This window comes from Microtus oregoni, unplaced genomic scaffold (genome assembly GCF_018167655.1).
Source record: "Microtus oregoni isolate MIOR12 unplaced genomic scaffold, Mior012 000060F_007, whole genome shotgun sequence".
Lineage (NCBI taxonomy): Eukaryota > Metazoa > Chordata > Mammalia > Rodentia > Cricetidae > Microtus > Microtus oregoni.
In genome coordinates this window covers 200,002-216,994 of record NW_024543842.1, presented here as the reverse complement: position 1 = coordinate 216,994, position 16,993 = coordinate 200,002, and the positions used below count along the sequence as shown (strand labels likewise).

Here is a 16,993-nt window from a genome sequence, read left to right as displayed (position 1 = left end):
CTTTTCAAACAGACCTGATCCTCGGGTACTTATGAGGCACAATAATGTCACTGTTTTTCAGCCACACAATGTCAGGGTTGGGGTTACCCGTAGCTCTGACTTTCATTTCAAGCCTGGCACCTTCCTTTATGTTGACATTTTTCAGTTTTTCCACAAATGCTGGTTTGAGCTGGTGTTCCACCGCTGCAAGAGAAAAGCCACGATTTAGAGCAGCTGGGGGCGGGAGTGCCTGGTTGTGACCCCAAATGAAGAAACAGTTTGCTTTCGTTTTAATAAAAACTCTCGCTTTACCTTCCACAGTCAAAGTCACAGATATTGTAGATTTTCCTGCTCTGTTTTGGGCAACCACGGTCCATTCTCCAGAGTCACTGGGTGACGCGGGAACAATAATCAGCGACTGGGTTCCGTCTTCTTTAATGACAACTTTGTGTGTATAATCGTTGACAATTTGCTCTCCTGTTACAAATAAGCAAACACAAAATAGGTGGGGTTTTTTTTTTGCATAGTTGGAATACACATAAAAGTTTGTTTCTGTGTTCAGTGACTCATGGGTGAAGCTTTACCATGCTTACCATTGTGAAACCAGAATGTTTCTGGCATGGGTCTACCCACAACCTTTAAGTCAAATCTGGCAGTCTGTCCTTCTAAGCATTTGAAAGACGCAGGTTTTAACACAAAGACTGGCTTATACAGTCTCTCCAGTTGTGATTCATCTGTTTCCTCCAGTCTGCGTCCAGGGGACATTCGCGCAGGTGACATCCGTGCGGGGGACATTCGTGCAGGGGACATCGCAGGAGACATGCGTATGGGTGACCTGCTCACTGAACGTGGAGAGACAGACCTGGAAAATGAAGAAAACCGTTATTTCATGAAGCATTCAGGAAGCACAGAAAAAAACTCTGTCTTAATTGGCGCTGTTACTTTGGAATGTACTTCTGCATGTTTTAGAATTCACCCTAGACACACTAAACTCAAAGAGGAATATATTATTATTCCTAAAGTTGCGTTTTGCTTATGTTAAACCCATGTCACTCAACACACCCAGGTTCCCAGGCTCAAAATCTTAGGCAGTCCGTATTACCATCTTTCCATTTCACCTCTAACTAAATTAGTCATTACATTTTCATGATTAAATTACTAAACTATGTCAGCAACTGCTCATTGTTTGAGCCAAATAAATAAATGTAGAGAAATAGAAAATCTATTTTAATCTAAGAGGAAGAAAAATATAAAAATTGGATTTGCTAACAAACAGTGCAAAATGCTACACTAATTATGTATTCAGACTAGCTTGCATTTATAATGTGACTATTAGCCTGGATGAACTAAATTGATTTTTCAAAGTCTCTTGGAATCTCAGTGTTACCATTTTCAAAATAGCAATAACACCCACTCCAATGTAGGGTTGCTTTCTAAATTCAGGGTATCATTCATTAAGATCACACATTAAATGAACAGGCATTGTTGTTGCCTTAGATATATAGGAAAATAGTTTGCTATACTGATGAAGATTCTTCGTTCATCAAAGAGCAAGTGCCAGCATCACCAGTGGTTGGCTTCTGTATTATTTCAGTCTTTAATTTTCATATGTTAGTAATTCTCTACAGGGATGTTCGGTGTTCTAAAACCATTTGAATGCCACTTAACTCCGAGTAGACGTCTTACCTGATTCTGCTGACTGCTTCTGGTGTGGGCATGTAAGTTGGCGCGCTGAACGGTGCAGCAGGCTCCACATATAACTTCCCTGAGCAAATTGCATTTCCTTTAATATTGCTGGCGAATGCGGTATAGATGCCCTCATCTTCTGGGAGGACAACAGGAATACGCAGACTGGCTCTGCCATCCTGTAGGAAGTCCATTTGGTATCTTTCCCCTTGTCTGATGCGCTTGCCATCTTTGTACCATGCAATCTGCAGAGAACATCATATACGTGTGGATAAATTAGGATTAAACAACCATGGTATAATTTCCTGATGTCTACCACAGTGTGGAGGCACACCCCACACACATTTTTATTTTACCTTGGGTAATGGGTATCCAGACATCTTGCAATGAAAAGTGACACCCATCCCCTCAAGAATTCTATAATTTTTTATTCTTATATCAAATCCTGACTCAATAGCTTCAGATTCTGAAATGTCAACTGCCATCCTTTCTTCGCCATCTTCCTCAAGAAGCTCTTCCAATGTAGTCTTTATGATTCTGTATTCTATTTCTTTAATAAGCCTCTCTTCAAAGGAAGAAATATGGAATTCCTATGTAGTAAAAAGATGACAACTGTTAATCACATCCTTACAGGTAGAAGTCCTCTAAGGATACATATTAGTTCCAGTGTTAAAGACTTATTGACATTTGTAACTGTTAGAAGAATCTAGAAGCTTTCTATATTTGGTTTAATTTTAATCTACATAGACGGCATCTTTATGGCATGTTATATAAAATTGTATTCCAAGAGTATGGGTTATTTGTGGGTGTTTGACACAGAGATAGAGAGAGCTTGGCATTATGGACTTGGTGATGTTAATATTTGCCTTTTTTGAATATGCAATCCCCATTTCTAAAGCCATATTTTTTCACATATATATTCCCAACTCTCAAATTTCAAGTGCAATATATCATGAAGATCAGAGAACCTACAAATGGTTGAAGATGAATATATGAAAAATGGGAATTATGGGAGGAAAATGTGGTTTATGAACTGGTTTAGTTAACTGTTATTGTTATACTTACTTGGTCTTCCACAAAAGTTCTGACCATCACAGTGTCTTTGGCCATTTTCTTCCTAATTAAGGCCTGTTCCTTTTCATACTCTTTTTCATAGTCAGAATATGCAAATCCAGGAGCTATTTCTCCCACTTTGGGTTCTTGAATAAATGTACTCATTTGTGTCTGGTAAAGCATTTCCTGCTGGGACTTCACCAGAACCTCGTAATCAGCTGAGAGACAAGAACACAAGATAATTTTTGGTGCTCTTATCAGAAAACATTCATACCACTATCTAATCAGGCAGGCTACATCCAGGATAAATTAACCAAAGCCAGGTTTTCCAAATTTTTAATCATGAAAAATTGTTCTATAAATATGTATTAGATTCTATCTCAAAACCAAATGCCCATTAACGAGTAGCACCCTTGAGTACAGGATGAGATAGCAGCAGTCCATCCTGAGGGGTTCGCCAAGAGGTCTTCCTCATTTGCTCTATTAATCATCCATTTGCCTGTCAGAGTTTTCTGTGCTTTATGTGCTAAATGAGGATAAGAAGATAACTTCCTTCAAGGGGCCTGGAGCGGATCAAGGGAGGCAGAATGTGGACGGCCTGTCACAACTATGAAAAGATACCAGAGACTAAAGGCGAGTCAAGAACACGACGTTTTCGGCATGAATGCTACAAGATTTTTCTTCTTTAAATCACGAACATTGATAAATCCTGACTTTTTGCTTTTCTATGAAATACTGGGGGCTCCAGCACTGAGCATGGTGCAAGTTTACCAGGCCACACTACAAGGGAGGTGGAGGGCTCTGCTCTCTGGAAGCAAGGGGCGCATCCTCCAGTTTGCCACTACCATGCCGTGTTGAGATATGCTAGCTGCCTGGACCTGTAAGGCACGTGGAGGTGGAATCCCCTACATCTTCCAGCGAACATAAAAAAGAGTCCTTCACCAAAGAGAAACTACTGCCAGGGATCAACAGTTTAGTCACAGCATGGCTTCCTGGGCTTTGTGGTCTAAAACATTGTCTGTGTAGCTGAGGCTGAAAGGGATGGGGTGACTATGAGGGCTGGGAAGCTGCAAGTTGTCTTCCTGCAGATACTCAGCCTCTCTCCTTCTATTCAGTGCATGCTGGGCAGGGACAGCTCAGGACAGTCCTCACCTTCCTCGAGTAAGGAGGCAGACGCCGAAGTTTCCCCGTGCTTATTACGAATGACGATGGTGTACTCTCCAGCATCGTCCGCAAACGTCATAGAAATCACCAGCCTGCACTCTCCAGTTTGTTTGTTATAGCTCACTTTGTATCTTCATGGGAAGGGAGAAATGAAAACATCAGTCATAAACAACCCTCCTTAGAATAAAAAAGCTAAATTTGCTTGTGAACGGCTCTAGGATACAGAATTCACTGACAGGAGACCTGCGTGTACGTTCTACCGAGAAGTGAGGATAAATCTGTTGAAAACTGAGAAAATGCACGGGATTCATAAAGGAGGATCAAAACTTTAAGTTTTTATGTCAAAGATGACTCAGGTAGGCATAGCAGCATGCACTGATAGTCTCAGGATCATGGGAGGCTGAGGTACATAGGTTTGCTTGATCCCAGAAGCTCAGGCATGCCTGCGCAACACAGGAAACTCGCCACAATGAGACAAACAACAGAATCCAAGGCCACATAGAGAAATATTGACCTTCAGCATTTATGCTGGCAAGTGATGTGGGCATTGAACAATAGGTATTTTCTCCTTGTTCGTTATTTCTCTTTGTGAGTTATTTAAAGGTAAAAAGAATCAAGTCTATAAAGTCTAAATACCTAAGTATTTAGACCCTGGTACATTGTAGATCCAATTCATAAGAAATAACACCTATGTGTTTACATTTCCCTTTAATTCAGCTGCACAACTTTATTAGCACAGGTTTTCATGCATAACTAGCTTTCTCCATTACATAATCTCCATTTTTATTGTCAGGCAACTTAAATATAGTATGCATTTATTGAACGTTCCCTCAAATATTTTCTGGGATTGGGTGTGTAAGACTTTCTCTTAAAACACTATCAGTTCAATAAGCTGGAATTGTAGAATATGTCTTCCCTCTCCTCTTCTTGCAAAGCTTTATTTCTCAAAAAAAAAAAAAAGTCTCTGTGAAAGCCTGGGAATATAGTTACATGGTAGAGTGCTTGTCTAGAAGCCTTATGTCAGTCTCTTGTACCAAAACTAATCCTTCAAACCATGGGAATATAAAGCACCTCAGCATAACTAATAAGGTTTAATTATTAGGGAATCTGCATTAAGGGGTTGAAGGGGAAGGCAAGTTCTATTTCTCTTTAGGGTATCTAAGTATCCACATACTCTTTAAAATATCCACATAGCTGTACCCCATAGAGAGATATGCATACTCTCTAAAATATCCATATAGCTTTATATCTACCTAACACCCCATAGAAATGCTATTATCAGCCATCAGAGTACCTGTATCCAGTAGTGAGAGGGACGCCAGACTTTTTCCAGTAGACATGGGGCTTTGGGTTGCCACCGATCTGGCATTCAAACACGACGCTCCCACCTTCCACCAGTTTCTGGACCACTGGCTTTGTTATGAAAAAAGGCGCAGCAGGCTCTCCAGGCCCTGCCTGCTCCTCCGTGATGCTGGTGTCCGTCATGACCACGTCCCGTGACTCGACAAAGCTGGGAAGAGAATGTCATTCCTATTAGCTGCTAGGTAGCCATGGACCAGTAACTACAGGAAAGAAACCATGCAAAACCAGCATCTAAACTGGGGGAAGAATGGTTTACCGTCTCTCTTCTGTGGCAAATTTCTCCATCAGAGTTGTTTCCTTCTCAAACTCTTCTGACACTAGAAGACAAAAGGTGACATTGGCCTGAGCCTCTAGTCTGCTCCACACATGACCGCAGAGGCCGTCCACAGTCAGTGGACCCTGTAATCTATTCTATAACTTCCACACAGGACAGAAACTGCTCCTGAAGGATGTGGCTACTGAAAGAGAGGACACGAATGGGGATGGACATGAGAATCAAGGAAGAAAGCCACCACCAACCTTGCACAGCAAGATAGCAGGACGTGCTGACGGTCCCAGCCTCGTTCACGGCACTGCATGTGAACCGTCCACTGTCTTCCGCAAAGGCTTCGCGGATCATGAGACGAGCGATTCCACTATGGAAGGTTATCTGGAAATCAATGGAACTCTCGATTTGGTAGTCTTCTCTGTACCATGTCACTTTGGGAGATGGGTATCCAGAGATGTGGCACTCCAAGGTGACAGATTCACCTTCTATGACAGTCACATTTTTTAAGCCCTGAAAAGAGAAGAAAAGGAATGCACACATTCATTAATCACCTCTCTAAATTAGGTCGAATATATGGTTGGGGCTTGAACATTTTAATTGGCATCAGATGCCCTATGATGAGGACTCCTGAACAATTAGCACAGACTTGGAAACTAGAATATTCCCAACTTGAAATCAGTGCCAGGCATGTCCCTATCTCTCTAGAGGAATGACATTAATGCCACATAGCCAGGAGGTTTCTGTTATCTTCACGTTTCAATTCTAGAGAAGCTGTAAGGCTCAGCAGCCAACACCATTTGTTGACACAGCTTTTTCACGGGATCCCTAACTGAAGCTGATCCTCCCATGCTCCCCCCACCAGGGTGCTGAGAACCTTCTGGGTTTTATGAACTGTTTTTGTACATTCCCCTGGTGGAGAGTCAAAGGCTCCAGAGGGCCCAGTTGCTCGTTACATCCCCTCAGTTCCTATAATGCTATACGTATATCAGGATCATTAAAAACAATCAGAAGGATGGTTACTGGGTGGAAGCCCCCTTTCCTGGCCAGAAGTCCCCTTTCCTGGCCAAACAGGGTACCCTGTGAAAGCCGGAGCTTGTCCCTCACTAAGGCACTTTCCTGAAAGTATGAGAAGTTGACCTTTGCTAGCACATGTTGAAGGGGTTTGAGCACGGGGCCAAGGTGCCAATGTGTTTACTCACCGAGACTAAGGTGGGCGGAGTAACAGGGATTTCAGCAGGTGCAGGCACGCGGGCTGCTTCTGTTACCTACAGTTTTGAGAAAGGAGATTACAAAACCGCCACAGGGTGAAGGGAAAGCTCATGAGCCAGCAGCCTGCACCAAGTAATAAAAGTATTTCTGCAAAAACCATCTCCCTTCCATAGCATGCTTGATAAAATGGAGCGTGAACACAGGAAGAGAGACGAACACCAAGTAATAAAAGTATTTCTGCAAAAACCATCTCCCTTCCATAGCATGCTTGATAAAATGGAGCGTGAACACAGGAAGAGAGACGAACGCCCACGTGGCCTGTCGGCGACCCACCTTGGCGTCACGGCCACGCAGTACTTCGAAGTGTTCCTCACGAAGCGTGCTGCCAGTGATGCTCACCCCAACTTCCTTTTTCACCTCAATGCCAGCTTGACTCTTGTAAGTATCTGGCGCCGGCATGTCGGCGAAGGGGAACTGTGGCGAAGGGGTGGGCTCAGCCCTCACTCTCGTCTCTCCAGGCTTCACGGTGGGTGCCTTCACCGATTTGGTGATCTTCTGAGTAGAAGACGTGGCGGACAACTCCTTTTGTAACGTGGCGATAGCGGTACCAGCTATCGATGCCTGGAGGGAAGAGCAGTGAGATGGCATTGCAGAGCTGTGGTTATACGGGCCAATCAGAAATGCCCCGCACTGGTGTCTTGGTATCGGGCCTCACTCTATCTGCCCCCGTGTGTGGGCATCATAGACACATGAACCATGGCTGGCTCTAACATATTTGATCAAGAAACTCTCTATGTGACCAAATACTTTCATTATTTCTCTTATAGTTAATGAAAAGGCAGAGGTCAGCCAACGTATAAAGCTAGTGGTTATTTCTATTTAGCTAGAAAACTTCAAAACAGCTCCAGTAAAGAGTTGCATGAGGTGCCCCTTAAGTTATGGCTGTTCTAGAGCTCAGTGAGGAATTTCCTTCACTCACTTCTGATGAACGCTACATTTGAAACCTGTATTGTAACAGGAAAGTCAGAATAAAATTTAGAATATCGATAAATTCTAATAAGTACTTTGTGGTTGCACACTTGGATGTCAGCCACAGGTCTACATGGAAGGTAAAAGTAGACATCAGGAACAGTATTTGGAAAGGCCCCTTATTGTTTCTATCCTGGGGTATGTGTGTGATTATTTGGTTTCAGCAGTTATTTGAGATGATTCCCAAACATGAGCATTCTACATTTGCTTATGATGCCTGGAGGACAGAGAAGGCAACTTCTTATCATAAAAACTCTAGTAATTAATATTGAGGATTGTTATGTGTCTCCCCGTGTGGCAGGACTAATAAGAAACAGAAGCAGGACTCTAGACCAGGGCTGTGTCAATCCACAACCCAATTTAACTGTCATGTGATAATAACGAATGCTGCACTGGGAACCATTATAAAGGGAAACTTAAACTAATTTTTTTAATTGAACAATTCTAAGAATATTTTGAAATTGCCCATTTGATTGATAGCCAAAAGTCTATGTGACAAGTGAAAACAGACAGTCTCCACTTTGCTGTATGAATCATGTGAATATTTGACTTGCCACTGTCTACTCTTATTAAAATCCATGCAGTTAGGTTACTGGACATGTCCCATAGCTTATAAGGCACCATATTATATAAACTACTAACATTTACAAAAGATTAGCAATGCACTAATCAAGACGAGCAGTAGTATCGCATGACTTTTATCAAGCAATCAGAACTCAGTGGCAGGAAAATCTCCGAGCCTGAGGCCGGTCTACAAAGTAAGTTTCAGGAGAGTCAGGGCTACACAAAGAAACCCTGTTTCAAAAAGCAAAAATCAAATAAAAAGAAAAGAAAAAGAAAGACATACATTGGTCAAAGCTACTGAGTTTGAACCATCTTTGAAACAAGAGACAGAGAAGCCTGTCTTGGGATTGGCTGGAAGATAACAACCTTTTATTGACTTCACCCTAGAAGACCTTTTCCAGAAGACAGGGTTCTGGTATCTGAGTCCACTGTGAACACTGGCACCTTACCAAAAAGGGACCCAATTGGCTACATTAAGATGCCAGCACCACAAGCAAGAACCTGTTCTTTTAGAGTCAACCATCTTTATTATGTTCCACATCTTACCTCATATCCGTGTTCTGTCTTAGGGACAGTAATTTTTGAAACGGTAAAGTGCGGGCTTGCTGTGCGGGGGCGTTTATCCACATGGACCAATCTTTCGGTTGATACATCTGTAGTTTTCTTGACCTACATGACATGAAACTCGGTGACGTCACTGTCCACCAGGTGCCCACAGCACGCATCGCTGCCCCCTACCCCTCCCCCACACACACAGTTAAATGCGGTAGCGGACTCACCTGTGATGATACGTGCATTCCCATTTGGTCAGTAGTTTTGATATGAGTCTCAGAAGGAGCCTGAATCACGACAGGCTTGACTGCTTTGGGGACAACGTGGATGTGGGGTTCGGAGGCTGGGCGCTGGGGCTGCTCGGGCACTTTCGTGGCAGAGATGTGTTCCTTGTAACCATACTCTAACGTGGTCTGCTGGGTGTAGGATTCCTCTGTATGTGCGGGCTCTCTAGGTTCTCGCACCCGGGCCTGGTCCACAGCAGCTACAACGGTAGCCACGGCTTCTGCCTTTTTCCCAACGCCGACCTGGAGACAAGGTTCCCAAGTTAACAGAAAGCGATGTCAAAGTCATACCTGGACATCTCCTCCCAGGGACATTCTCCTGGGATTGCTCCCCGGCTTACTCAGAACAGACAAAGGTAAAGGCTGTGATAACTACAGAGTACTCAGGTTATACACAAAGGTTAATTGCTCGGAAACATAATTTGGCTCTTCCAAAAATTTATATTTCATTAATTAGAACATTTCAGAGACTCCTACTTATATATACTGCCCGTAGCTGCTATATCCTAGACAGTAGACCACAGAGACACAAGACAGCACAACACAATATAGATATAAAATCCTAAGGACGTTTTGAGTATTTCAAACAATTTCCCTAGGCTAGACAGACAATCAGCTGGCAACTGGGAAAGAAGAACTTTGCAGCAGGTTGTCCTCATTGATTATTTTTATTATTTTGTCAGTCATCTAGTCTGGCGCTGACATGGCAACAGCAAAGATAAAAGCATCCTCAAATACTGTCATCATCACATCCAGAAAAACCAATTGCTGTAGAGCGACAGGGTTGCATGCAAACGTGAGAGAAAATGAAAGCTCCCGATCGGAGAACGAACGCCTGAATTTACTCGTGACTCACTGGGGATGAGCTGGGTTCGATCTATTAGAAAAACAGCTCTCTTAAGGCACACAAAGAAAAACATTGTGATTGAAATGAGAGCGTTATCATGTCTGGATTCAGGAGAACAACCTTTCACACTGAAGTTCAATTTGCTTTCGTCTTTGCTGGGAGTTAAAGCAAAGAGACAAATATTATTTTCTCCTTCCTACGAATCTGATTAATGTGAACGGGAACGCGATTTGCAAAGGCGTTCTCATAAAGCAAGGGAAGCAGCTGACGAGGCATACATCTTTTAGTTCTGTGCGGCACTGGAAAGGTTCCAAATAGTCATGTGGCTGTGACCATCCAATGCATTGTGGACGTAAGACTGACCCTTCCATTAGTCTTCAGTCTTTGCTTCTGCCATGACTGTGGTCTAATGTGCATCTGAAATGAGCTTCAAGTATAGAACCTAGATACCTTTAAAAAAGTAACCTCCGGACCATTCTTTAGGCATAAACAAAGCCTATTAAAAGGTGGGACTAGGCCTTTTATAATCATAGGCTTTAGAGAGAATCTCCTCCTCAGAAGAATAAAACTCTAATCTGCTTTGGAAAGCTGCAAAGATCATCTCCCCTTCATGTCGCATTTTCAAAGGCGCCACATATATGCATGAGGCTCAAGTCAGCTAATTGTTTTTATCAGTAGTTTCTTTTATAAAAACACATGGGTAACTAGATGATGCTACAGATGTTCCCACCTGTTCGTCTTCAACAGAGACCGCTAATGCAAACACATCACTCGTCTAGATAAACCGAATTTCCAGTGCATCTCTTGGCACCTACTGAGCAGCTTGTGATATGAAGCAGCCTATGGAAGTTTTAGCCTTATTCTAATGACAAGAAATCTGACTTAAGGTTTCAGTTGACCAGAAATCACACAACTGAGACAAGAAATATTGCCTCTAATTTTAAAAGTATGCTCCAAAATCTTAATTATGGCAATATATTTCAAATCGTGAAAAAAATGTACCATATATACATATATATATATATATATATATATATATATATATATATATATATATATAATCTATGTACATATGCTGCTTGGTGGACAATTGCAAATGAATATTCAACTCTGGTAGCTGTTCTTAGTTCTTAGTAGACTTAAATATCCTTTTTATTCTTGGAGCCCAGATAAGAATGAACACAAATTGGATCAGGAGACCCCAATTTACACCAGTTAAATGTTGAGAATTAATTTAAGGAGAGTGTTACGTAGCGTGGTCTCTTATAACTAGAGATGCTAACTGTGCCTCTGGAGGACTCAGCCTGAGTCTAATAATCTGTCACGTTTTGTTGACAAGCAAAGCCATTAGGTGGAGCACAGGGAGCACACGGGCTCGTGACAGATGAGACGTCATACGAGCTGATGACGGGAAGAGACAACGCAGTTCACCTCCACGCCACAACTTTCAGCTCTTCTTGCAAATATGTTTGTTCTTGCTTAATGGCCAGTCCTTCTGCAGTCCTTGGCCGTGTAGCTGGCTCAGTAGGCTTTACAGTGGCCACTAGCAACTTAGATAGGGACATTTATCATCTCAGCTTCCACCCTTAGCTACCATTCCACAACAAAACAAAGACAGACACATTTATGTGAATGGGGACAGAAATGAAATTCAACCATAATTCTTGAAATATGACTTATGGTAAAACTTGCTGCATATGAAAATTCCAGAAGGCAGATGTGCCTTTAAATATTAGACTTAGATAAAAGTTTGAATGTTATCTTAAATCTCGTTTTAGAAAAAAAATTAATTGAAGGTCTTGTGATAGAAACTGACACTGGGGGACACATAAACAAGACACAAACTGAAAACTTTAGTGGCCATTCCCCAATAGAGAATAAACTTGGGTGGATAGCATATTTATAGAGAATTATAGCTATGGGAGATAGTTTAATTCATGAGATTTGTATAGCTGCAAATAGATGAGGTAAAACTTTTCATAGCTTATATAGAACTGTCCTGCTTGGGTATATCTTTCTCCAGATTTCTCAATACTGCAACGTGTGCAGTTTCAGTGGAAGCTGCTACAGCAGGCTCTATAGCTTTCTGTTTCTTTCCTCTGATAGTTACCGGGCGAAAAAATGTTAAAGTTTCACATGAAAAAAATTATAGGTACTAAAATAAATCCTTAGATTGTGGCATAATGCACTGAATTCATGACTCCTCAACACACACACACACACATACATACATACACACACATACACAGAGGCACACATACACATCCTTCACTGTCAGACTCATCATTACTGGTATACAACAATTTTTTTTTTATGTTCATTGAGTCTCTTAAAATTAACCCTCGCGCAGTTTCAGTCACTAACTTGCGGAGGATTTCTAGGTGTTAACAATAAAAAGTTGAAAACAATGATAAAACAAACCGGAAAAGAAATAGGTTGCAATGTGCACAACGATAAATAACTTCACTTTTTAGTTTCAAATTGTTTAATTATCTAAAAATAAATGTGGTTAATAGTGTCTCCTACACAGGGAGGTTGATGTTTGGTATTAATGTGTTATGGTGGGGGTTGCACATGAGGTGGGGGATTAATAGATTATCGTGGATTCCACACTGGGATAACACAGTCACCTTTCCATGGGTAACTTGGATGTGTTCTTGTCTAGTTGCCATGGCTTCTCTAGATCTCAGAACTGTTTCTTGTTCTTTGGCTTTAGCAGTAGCAACTGCTATTGTAGACAAGGCAGTTTTTTCAGCTTCCTTTTTCATCTAATTATTTTGGTAAAAGCAAAATTTAAGTCGTATGGGCTTCAGACACTCAGAGAATGACCCCCCCCCCCCCGACACACACACAAATTCACACACTCCATTCCCCTGCTAGTGGGATGCAAAGATAAACTCACTTAGAGTTAAATACTCACATAGCAGTGCTTACATTGAAAGACTGAGAATCACAGAACTTAGCAATGTTATCTGCAAAATCATTTCTAGATGCTTCCCTATACTGCTTTTAGAAATTAAATTAAAATGCCAATGCTCATGCGAATAATAACAATTAACAAAACGAATGACAGGTATTACAGGTGCGTGAATATCAATATGAAGGAAAAGTTAATGGTACTCAGTTGCATATTTACTATTTTCAGTTATGAATTTAAAAAGAAAACAGATTAATAATTCATACTATGCAATAGTTAATGTTTTACTAGAGATTAACTTAGGTGTTTTCCCATCTCAAATATCTGCATTCACCTTCTCCTGAGTTATTTGGACTTGATCTCTTTTGGTAGTGATGGCTTCTCTAGTTCTTGATACTAAATCTTGCTCTTTCATCTTGGGTGTGGCAACTATGACTTTGGGTACCACTGTTTTCCTAGTTTCCTTCATCATCTGGTCATAGGATTTCAAGAGAAAGGTAAGACAATGTCAATAAATTTCATGAGCCTCTAATAAGAAAACCTAACTGGAAAAGAGGCAGAGGTTTTCCTATTGCTCCTAGAACTTCATTACACATTACTGCATGGTCTTGATCATTCATAGTGTTTCACTGGCAAGAATGCTAAAACAGCATGTATTAGGAAGAAAAGACTAAGCTATGCTCCTTCATTTTGTAACATTGTGCCTATTTTAATCTACTTGAAGTTCCAGTTAGAGACATAAACCATGCATACTTTTGCCTTGAATACTGGAGTCTAGATCCATAGGAAGCCACTGGGATGAATGATAGTCTATTAGTAGCAATCTAAAGAAAGGGTGAGAGTTAGGAATGACAGTGACCGTGAAAGCCAGATGGGCGGTGAAGGTTCGTGTGATTGTGAAGACGAACAGTGATGATTAAGAGCCGTGATGAAAATATGGGTGACTTGTGAGTGACAGGACACATGAGTGTCTTTCACACCAGCAAGAAGTCGTCACCTGTTCGTGAGCGAGGTGCATTTGACCTTGCTGTATGGCAGTTTCTTCTTGAAGGCCCACGGCTGTATCTAGTTTTGTGGACGTGGCTGTAGCAACCACCACCATGGATGCAGCAATTTTCTCCGCTTCCTGTCTTATCTGATTTTGTAGAGTAAAATGAAGTTCAAAGAAATGGTAAGATGGCTAGGCTACATTCAGAATACTAAAGACTTAGTGATGAGGTAAAGATGTCACATCCCCATTTTAGAGGTCTAAGCGTGTGTTTTCCTAGGAATGAACTTCTCTACCAAGTTGTCCCTTAATACACTGTGCCAAGATGTGATGTCTTTGGGCTATGCTGACATGTTAAGAACGGGTGCTGCTGATTGGCTGAAAAACCCCACTGACTGAACTCATCAATCAGCAATGTTACAATGGCCATAGGGATTCCTATGTTCAAAATACTGCCTAGCATGATTCCTGGGTCACTAGAAGGCTCTTTTATCCTGAAGATGAGGTAAGCAACACCTGGGCAGCTGACTCTGGTTAACCCTTTAGATGACAATGCTCTCAAATGGACTTTAAAGAAAGTAGCTCTTGGATTAGCCAACAGCTGCGAGAAGAGAATGGGTCAAAGAACTTGAAATATAAACCCCTGTCCCTTAAAGTTTGGTGACAAAGGGGAGAAAAGTAGACTTCGGTGACATCAAATTTGTCTTCCTGTTTCCTATATCTTAACTTCCCAGGAATTATGGGCACTGTCTTCTCTGAAGTCCAACATTTTTCTTGCTGCTCAGAGTGTTTGGGACGCAGGTATGTGCCTGTGTGCCAGCAGGTGCATGCAGGCGTGTACCTCATCACTGCACGAAGGCTGAAGGTCCCAATCTGAGTGACAAAGGGCTCAGGCTACGTGTCCAAAACTGACAGGCTAGTAGCTAGTGAGCAGAATCGAGGTGTATATTCTGTTGATCTATGATCTTAGAAAGCTTAAGGATGTACCTCCCGAACTCTTCAAGGAGAGTTTGCATGAACTGGTGGTGCGGGCACAAAACAGTACACAGAAAACAATTCCCACCAGGGAGAGGTTTCAACTCTAGACACAGGCAGACAGGAGGAGGGAAAGAGAGAGCAGAGATTCGGGTCTGAAGCTCTGGGCTAAGGTACATGCAGCTGGTCGGAAATGGGCCGTTTGTAAAACCCACAAAGCCAGACTTACTGTTTCTTGAGTTATTTGCTTTTGCTCTTGTTTCAGGGTCATTTCTCCTGTGATTCTAGTTTCTTGCTCTTTGGCTTTGGTTGCGGAGATCACTACCTTTGGTACAAATGCTTTTTCAGTTTCTTTTCTTATCTGTAATCAATGATCAAAAACAGAATCTCATTGTTTCCCAGTCTCCAATGTGGCTATCACCATATTAAACGCAACAATGTAGGAATCTGGAGGTGTGAAGTTCCCTTTCTGGAGATATCATTAATTGAATCATCATCTCTTAATTAATAAGAACACATTTGTTCTCTCTCTGAACTCTATACACAGTAAGTCTCTTTAGAGGAAAGGGATCGCTGGATTCAAGACTGCTTGTTTTGTAGACAGTTGTAATTTACCTTAACAAGATTTGTGCCCTCCATAGATGGTTATAGGTAATTTAATTAGGTGCTAATTTTGTTGTCTGAAAGTAATTTTAGAGCTCAGAATTTGACTATGGAAGTCACAAGAAGTAATTTTGCCTGGCTCTTTATTTTAATATGAGAATCCAAGAATAATTTACACTCATCTGCCTTTCTATTATATTTTGTTTTACACGTTTCTAAATATGATAACGGTTTTGAATATCAAGGCTTATCTAAAATTGAGACACAATGGGACAGTATGTTTGGCATCTATCTTTGGCAGAGTCTTGCTCAAATCCTAAGCCACAGAGGATGTTTTGCTTCCACCTGATGTCCAAGGAGTGAGTTGATCCCATCCTCGGGTATCTTAGCACTGAAACTCACACCACAGGGTAAAAAGGGATTTGAGAATTTATCCTCTCAAACCATCCTGCAGACATTCGGCTCCACTAGCCAAGAGCCTTATCAGGAAGCTGTCTCCCATCTGTCCCCAGATGCTCTAATCCCGTCTCTGACCATTTGACTTACTCTATATCATGCTGTGCATCTCGTATGAAACCCATGTGCTAATGTCCAAGGATCAGCAAGCAGTGCTAAGCTTTTAAAATAGCCTACTCAGATTTCCTGTCCATCCTCCCTTGATCCTACCTAGCACAGCGCCTAGGTCATCTTTTTGGTTTTAACTCTGTTTGTTCCCTAGACACAGCTGCATAGTTAAACCTATGATTGGTGTAGGTGACTATTAAGTTAGATGACATAGGCTTTCATTTTATTTCAAATATGAATGCTCAGAGATGCTAAGGGGTGTTGGTATCAAGTGCTCAGGAATACACATAGATGCTATGAGGATGTCACCTATGTGAAACCAGACACATGGCCCTGGAATTAACTTGTTTCAGAGTTACAAACAAACAATATCATCTGTATCGACACATGGGGGCACCGCAAGTCAAAAATCACCTTCACCTGCTCCTGAGTTATGTGCGTCTGCTCCTGTTTTGCTGTAATCACTTCTCTGGTTCTTGATTTTAATTCCTGTTCCTTGGCTTTATCGGCGGCAACTACAGCCTTGGTTACTGCAGTCTTTTCTGCCTCTTTTTTCATCTGATTTTCATAAAAGAAAGAAGGGAAACATTCAGTACCCATCACCCAGAAGCTTCCACTAATCCATCAGGACTCTGGTCAGCCCCCCAAATTCCCAACCTCCTCCAACTCCCCCACACATAGGGATGAAAGCTAGAGGCTTTTAGACTGTAACAACATCTACTCAAATATGAGGGGGGATGTGACCCTGGATTTATATTCCTTTCCAGCCGATAATCAAATGTCACATTGGTTCTGAGGAAAGTAAAAGCCAGGGTCCTTCGGGGGGAACTTAGAGAAATCTATGTCTGCCCTAAAATAGTAGTTTCCACACCTAGCTTGGGTAGGAACTGAACCCAGACTTTGACCCGCCTTTTGTTCCTGCCTACCGGCCTCTAGCAGTCCCTGGACG

The 16,993-nt window shown here is 41.7% G+C and overlaps 1 protein-coding gene across 1 annotated transcript in view; it reads right to left on the bottom strand.

The window, feature by feature from the left end:
* The window catches only part of LOC121439148 (titin-like), a 59,495-nt gene that overhangs the window by 29,083 nt on the left and 13,419 nt on the right, over nucleotides 1-16,993 (bottom strand). Inside the window, exons 9-27 of the mRNA XM_041639649.1 lie at nucleotides 16,465-16,602; nucleotides 15,107-15,238; nucleotides 13,912-14,049; nucleotides 13,249-13,386; nucleotides 12,628-12,765; nucleotides 9,094-9,393; nucleotides 8,861-8,983; nucleotides 7,055-7,342; nucleotides 6,712-6,777; nucleotides 5,764-6,022; nucleotides 5,501-5,561; nucleotides 5,177-5,392; nucleotides 3,871-4,013; nucleotides 2,731-2,936; nucleotides 2,022-2,255; nucleotides 1,666-1,910; nucleotides 573-841; nucleotides 292-456; nucleotides 15-183 (exon numbers count right to left, since the gene is read on the bottom strand). Of these exons, the coding sequence (XP_041495583.1) occupies nucleotides 15-183; nucleotides 292-456; nucleotides 573-841; nucleotides 1,666-1,910; nucleotides 2,022-2,255; nucleotides 2,731-2,936; nucleotides 3,871-4,013; nucleotides 5,177-5,392; nucleotides 5,501-5,561; nucleotides 5,764-6,022; nucleotides 6,712-6,777; nucleotides 7,055-7,342; nucleotides 8,861-8,983; nucleotides 9,094-9,393; nucleotides 12,628-12,765; nucleotides 13,249-13,386; nucleotides 13,912-14,049; nucleotides 15,107-15,238; nucleotides 16,465-16,602 (3,428 nt within the window). The remainder of the gene's footprint in view (nucleotides 1-14; nucleotides 184-291; nucleotides 457-572; nucleotides 842-1,665; nucleotides 1,911-2,021; nucleotides 2,256-2,730; nucleotides 2,937-3,870; nucleotides 4,014-5,176; nucleotides 5,393-5,500; nucleotides 5,562-5,763; nucleotides 6,023-6,711; nucleotides 6,778-7,054; nucleotides 7,343-8,860; nucleotides 8,984-9,093; nucleotides 9,394-12,627; nucleotides 12,766-13,248; nucleotides 13,387-13,911; nucleotides 14,050-15,106; nucleotides 15,239-16,464; nucleotides 16,603-16,993) is intronic.